The sequence below is a fragment of the Glycine soja genome, chromosome 16 (assembly GCF_004193775.1).
Source record: "Glycine soja cultivar W05 chromosome 16, ASM419377v2, whole genome shotgun sequence".
Classification (NCBI taxonomy): domain Eukaryota; kingdom Viridiplantae; phylum Streptophyta; class Magnoliopsida; order Fabales; family Fabaceae; genus Glycine; species Glycine soja.
In genome coordinates this window covers 6,838,535-6,844,541 of record NC_041017.1, presented here as the reverse complement: position 1 = coordinate 6,844,541, position 6,007 = coordinate 6,838,535, and the positions used below count along the sequence as shown (strand labels likewise).

At 38.2% G+C, this 6,007-nt stretch overlaps 1 protein-coding gene across 2 annotated transcripts; it reads left to right on the top strand.

The window, feature by feature from the left end:
* Positions 1-3,892, top strand: LOC114389138. Of its 2 annotated transcripts, XM_028349746.1 has the most exons (4): positions 1-2,333; positions 2,451-2,642; positions 3,082-3,229; positions 3,293-3,892. In XM_028349746.1, the coding sequence occupies exons 1-4, from the start codon at positions 133-135 to the stop codon at positions 3,650-3,652; spliced, it is 2,901 nt and encodes a 966-aa protein (XP_028205547.1). In that variant the 5' UTR covers positions 1-132; the 3' UTR covers positions 3,653-3,892. The 2 variants fall into 2 exon arrangements, with proteins under 2 accessions (XP_028205547.1, XP_028205546.1); XM_028349745.1 differs by having other exon boundaries at positions 3,082-3,892.
* The last annotated feature ends 2,115 nt before the right edge of the window (positions 3,893-6,007 follow it).

Sequence of the window (6,007 nt, the reverse complement as noted above, 5' to 3'; positions counted from 1 at the left end):
CTTGGTTATTGAGGAGGGAACAATATTTTCCTCTTCAAATTCCCGCCAAACGTCTTTCTTTTCTTTTTGACACCTTTGTTTTCTTTCCTCTTCCCTCACTCACTCACTGTGATCTCATTTACCCACACAACAATGGCATCAGATTCAGATCTATTGACACAATACTCCCACACCCGCCGCATCGTCCTTCTCATCGACCTAACCTCACTTCACCATCACCATCTCCACGACTACACCAAACGCCTCGTTTCGTTCTTCGAAACCCTAATTTCCTTCCCTCCGCTTTCTTCCTCCCTCTTCTCCTTCAAGTTCTTCTTCTCCTCCCTCTCCCCTCTCCTCTCCTTCTCTAAGCTCCAACCCTTCCTCCCCAACCCTAGCCTCTCCTTCGACACCCCTTCCTCCACCCTCGCACACCTCTCCCACACCCTCTCATCCCTCCTCTCCTCCTCCTTCCACTCCTTTTCCACCCCGAACGCCTCCCACCTCGCCGAATCCCTCTCCCAACTCCTCCATGACCACTCCTGGGAACACCCGGACGACAACGACCACACTCCCCACCACGCCATTCCACCCAATTTAGTACTCCTCTTCTCCCCCTCTTTCACGTCCCTCACCTCCCTTGCCTCGTTCCTTGATTCCGACGCCGGTCTTGTTGCACACTCCGCCTCTTTCTGCGGGAGGCTCTCTTTGGTTTTCTCCAATGTAAGTCGGGCCTTTGCCTCCAAGGGAATTCATTGTTGTTGGATTAGTATTGGTAGCGAGATTGGGAGAATTGAGACTGATGAGGCTAGAGAAGCTTGTTGTTTGCTCGAGACTGGGCTTGGGAGGCTCGGTTGGGGGTTTTGCTCTTTGGATTCGATTCTACTTGGTTCGGCTCTTGTTCCGTTTGGCTTGGTTTATCCCAAAATTGGGGTTTTGTGGGATTCTGTTTGTTTTTCTTCTAGGGATGCTAATAATGTTGGTGCGCAGTTGAGTCTTCGGATGTTGGATGTGAAGGGGATTCCCATTGAGTACAGTGATTGTGATCTCGAGTTTGTTGATGTGAAGGTCTTGGGAGGGAGTGGAGATTTGAATTTGCAGGGTGGAGGATGCGGAAGAAAGGAGAGGTTTTGGAAGCTGTGTTTGGACGGAGGTGTCAAATTGGAGGTTAAGATTGTGCAGAGGTGTGATGCGTTTGTTGGGATAGAGGAGTGGTTGTCTGATTCAGTTCTAGTGCGTGAGGATTTCCGGGGATTGAAGAAGAAAGTGAAGGGGGGTTTGGATGGTTTTTTTGCGGATAGGGTTCTTGAGCTTGTTGCAGGCGAGTTTGGTTGTGAGTGGCGGCGAAAACAGGTGCCAGTTTGGGAAATTTTGTTGAGTTTTCTTTATAGGGAGGGTTGTTGGGCATTGGTGTCTGTTACCAATGGTAAAGGTGGTTCGTGTATCGCTATTCTTAGACCTTTTACAGTGTTTGCTGCTCTCTTGTCTGTGTTAGGCGATCCACACGGGGCTTGTAGTTTTGGTGAAGAAAATGTGGGACAATATGTCAGGATGGTGGACAATGAGATTTGCGGATCTGATGGCAAATTTAACAAGAAAGAGGATTTGTTGGATTCTCAAGGTAAGAAAAGTACTGCGGTGGTTGAGGGTCATCAAAGGAAAAAAATGGTGGATTTGAATACAGTTCGAGACCTCACGTGGAACTTGTTCTGTAAGTTGGTGTATGATCAATTTGAGACAAATTTGCTTGAGGTTTATTATACCATGGAAGGTAACAAGTCTAAAAAGTTGAGATTTTTGAAATGCTGGATCAAACAGATGAAGAAATCTGGCTGTTCGAGTCTAGCTTTGTTAGAAAAACCCAAGCCAAATCCGATAGTTGCTGAAGAGGCTAGCAGTAAATTGAATGACTTAACTCAAAATGCTGAACAGCCAATCTTCTCATTTGCCTCAGCTGAAATTAACCCTGAGCCAGAAGCTTTGAGAATACAGGAGGATGCTGTGCTGGACTTTAGGTCAGAAACATCTGAATCATTTTTCAGTAATCTTGCCGACAGGATCAATCGGGGAATTGAATCTGAAGTCGTAGACACAGGGGCGTTGGCAGAGCGACTTGTAAATTCATCTATATACTGGCTATGTCAGAAGGTTGATAGGGAAACTATTTCTCAGAGTCAGTCTCCTTTGAAAGATCATAACGCTTGTGGTAGCATGATTGCATCTGAGCTGATGAAACTTCTATTAAGGGAGCCCAAGGAGATAGTTGCAAAGCATAAAAGCCAAAATCCAAGTAAATTGCATCTAAGCATGATTGGATTTCATTCAGGACCTATTGCAGATCATGTAGTTAGAGAGTATCCTTTTATAAAGTTTCCCTTAAATTTTTGCATGCTATTGTTTTATTGTTCTATTCAGCTATAATTATAGGAACTTATGTTCCATATTTTTGGTTTTTCCTTAGTAAGCATTAGATATGAACTGCAGATTTTATTTCGAATGGAGATTTTACAATCAGAGGTTGGAAGTGAAGTTGAAGATTCCTGCAAACAGAAGTTTGTAAAACAAATATGCCTGCTTTTAGAGAACATTATGTGTCACATGGAAACAGGATTCTTTGGTGATTGGACTCTTGAAAATTATGTGACAAAGATAATCAAAAACAGGTACAAGTTTATGCACTATCACGAAGATATTTTAGACTAGATCTTGATTGATGTTTCTTCAGAAAATAACGTGCTTTAGCACAAATTATGGAGTTTTGTGGAATTAGTAGCTTCTACTTAGAGTGTGAACAATAACTCAATTTATTTTCATTTGCTGCAATTGTGCTAATATATAGTGTTTTTTGCTTGCTTACCAGTTTGCTATGTACAAGAGATGGTGTTGAAAAATGATTCTCTAAAACTTTACTTTTATCTTTTTGAGTTATTGCAAAATACCTTTCATCTTATCCCCACTTTTGTTTGTCCAGACTCCAAACCAGAAATAAGAAAATGGTTGAGTTTCTTTTTTATCTTTTTGGGGAAACAATGGAATTAAATTTGCATTGTGTGAAATAGAGAAAGCTTGTTGACTTATGATAGTGAAATCCCTAAAATTCAGGTATTCTCTCGCTCTTGAAGATGTGGTTCAGAGAATCTACAACAAAATGGACCTGCTGCTGTTTGCCGATGAGGATGAAGCCCCAAATAGTTTACTTAACAGTGAGGACAGCTACAAACCTTTGAAGAAAAAAACATACAGAGATGAGGTAGGTGAAAATGATTTCAGTAGCCAACCTATTTCAGCAGAAAATGAGCCCTTTCAGTTGCAGAAGGATGGAAGTGGAAGATTCCAAAGGATTGAAGATGGTGACCATAAAAAACTAATTGAAGCTAAGGAGAAGAGAGAGAGGGCACAAAGATTTTCATCTTTTACAAGTTCAATGCCTGTTTTGCGAAGAGTTAGGGCAACAAAGCAGAAGGGTATGAAACCGAAGACAGATCTGCTTCAAAGGGTGCAGAAAAGGAAGGAGCGAGAAAGGGCAAGCTATGGAACTGTATGTGAGACTCCAATGACAGGAAATAAGCGTTCAAGCCCAAGGGCAAGGAGTTCAGATGATGACAATGGCCTGGCTGATAGGAGTCAATCATATGGCTCAGTTTCTAAGGCATTGTTCATGGATGATCTTTGATGTGAGTAAACCGTGACTGAGTCCCATAGAGAAATTGCATATGAAAACTTGCAGAGCAGAATGACTCTATAGGTGCTTCAGTATTTGACCACAAATGATGGAATGTAAATGACCTGATTTTCGGTAAATTTCCTTTCCCAGTGTTCTCGTAACTTGCATACTAACATAATCAATTGATTCACTACATTATATAGTATACTATTCAATTGCTGAATAAATATGAACCATGTATTTGTTCAATTGTCAATTCCTTATCTCTACAGCCACTGAACCTTTTATTTTTATTGCGAACTCGTCATTTTATGACTCCACTCTGTTGGGATGCATACTTAGTAAGGTAAGCTTGTTAAAACAATGAAATACAATGTTTTAAGTACTAATGTTTTGACTGTTATTCCATGTTTAGGCATGCTCAGATCTCAGCATAGTCAATCTTGATGTCTCATTTGCCTTATTTTTTGCTGTGGGTGCTGTTATGAATTATTGCACTAATCTTTCAGTCTTAGCTGTTGTTACTTGGTAAGTCTTGTTTGTTTCCATACCAATTACTCGCTCTGTTCCAAAATAAGTGTCACATTTAAAAGAAAAAAAAATCTTCCAAAACATGTCACATTTGATTTTTCAATGTAATACTAATTGTTTTTTCCCATTAATACCACTAATAAATGTCATGCTAGTTTTTGAATGTAATATTAATATTAAGGCTAGTTTTGTAAAATTACATTGGTCAACTCTATAACTCAAGAGGAGAAATTCACTTACTCTACAAAGTAACTTTGCCCATCCTTGTCATTTATTTTCTTGAGATCTAATGATTAAAAATTATTAGGTTTTATGAAAACTAATTATGAGGATGAAGAGGAACTCCATTAGTAAGTTATTATTATTATTTAATGTTGTTAATGGCGGATGGCGGTTCATGGTGAAAAACAAAAAATTCGTCATAAAAATATGACGGATGGCGTAGTGAAAAATGGTGGATGTCATGACGAACAAAAAAAAATATACATATATATAATTATAAATAACCAAGTACCAACACCAAATAAACTCATTGAAATTGAAAAAAACAATGGATTGCATACAAATAAACTAAAAAAGTTAAAAAAGTTTCATGGGTGTCAAAAATAAAAAAGGGTGTCAAATGGAAAAATGAAAAACAAGCTGCAATCATCATAAACGGATGTCAAACAGCAAAAAAAAATAAAAATGCACCACTATCCGTCCTCCACGTTAAAGTTCGTCTTCACTGTTGTGCTGTCGTTCGCGCTGCCATTCGTCACCGCCATTCGTGGTGCTGCTGGGTGCTGGTGTTGGTCGCTGCTTCGTGGGGTTGTGCGGGTGCTGGTTGTTGCTTCGCGGGGTTGTACTGCTGCCGGTCGTCGCTGCTGGTGGCCGTTGGGTGCGGGGGCGGGGTTGTGCTGCTGTTCTGTTTCTGCGTTCGTGGCTGCTGCGCTTTTGCAATATATTATCAGGTAAGGTTGAGTCATGTGAGCCCAACACCTATCGCGAAAAAAAACAAAAAAGATCGCTATTTTGCCTTTTTCGCCATGACTCGACATGACGTCGCCATACACAACCCGCAACGCCATCGCTATTCGGTGACATTTTTTCAAAATTCCATCATGCTTTTCCGCCATGGCCGCCATTTGATAACACTGTTATTATTAGATACATTTTTTGTCCTTGCAAAATGTGTATTTTGTTTTTCATCCTTAAAATATTTTAAGTAACACTTCAAACAATAAAAAAGAATTTTGAATAGTAAAATGTTGATGAAAAGCGGTTATGACACATAACACACGGCTAAAAGGAGCCCATTTTTTTTTTTAATTTGTTTAGTCATGTAATAATTTTTTTATATTTTTAGGTTATATTTATAACTAAATTAAAATTATTGTTATTTTATGTCTCATTTTGTTTAAATTAAGATATGACATGTGACTAAATAGTATTATTATATTGATTGTTGGTCTTTTTTATGTATTACCTTCATAAGTTCACATTGAATGAATTTTTAGTTTACATTGACATATTAATATGTAATTGATGGATGAAAATAGATTTAAAATATTTCTTTTTAGCAAAATAAGAAATGAACAAAAACTCAAATTATAAATGGAAAAAATTAAATATTTGTATATTAATAAAGAATAAAAATATCCATTAAAAAATAAAGAAGAATATATAAAATATTTATATGAAATGATATTTTGTTGATGTGGAAATTTTTTTTAAGAGACAAAATACATAATTAGATTAAATTATAATTATATAAAAAATTGAGTCATAAAGAATGTGATGAGTTCTTCACAATTTTATCCAAATTTGTTAAACTCCATTGGAATGTAGTTC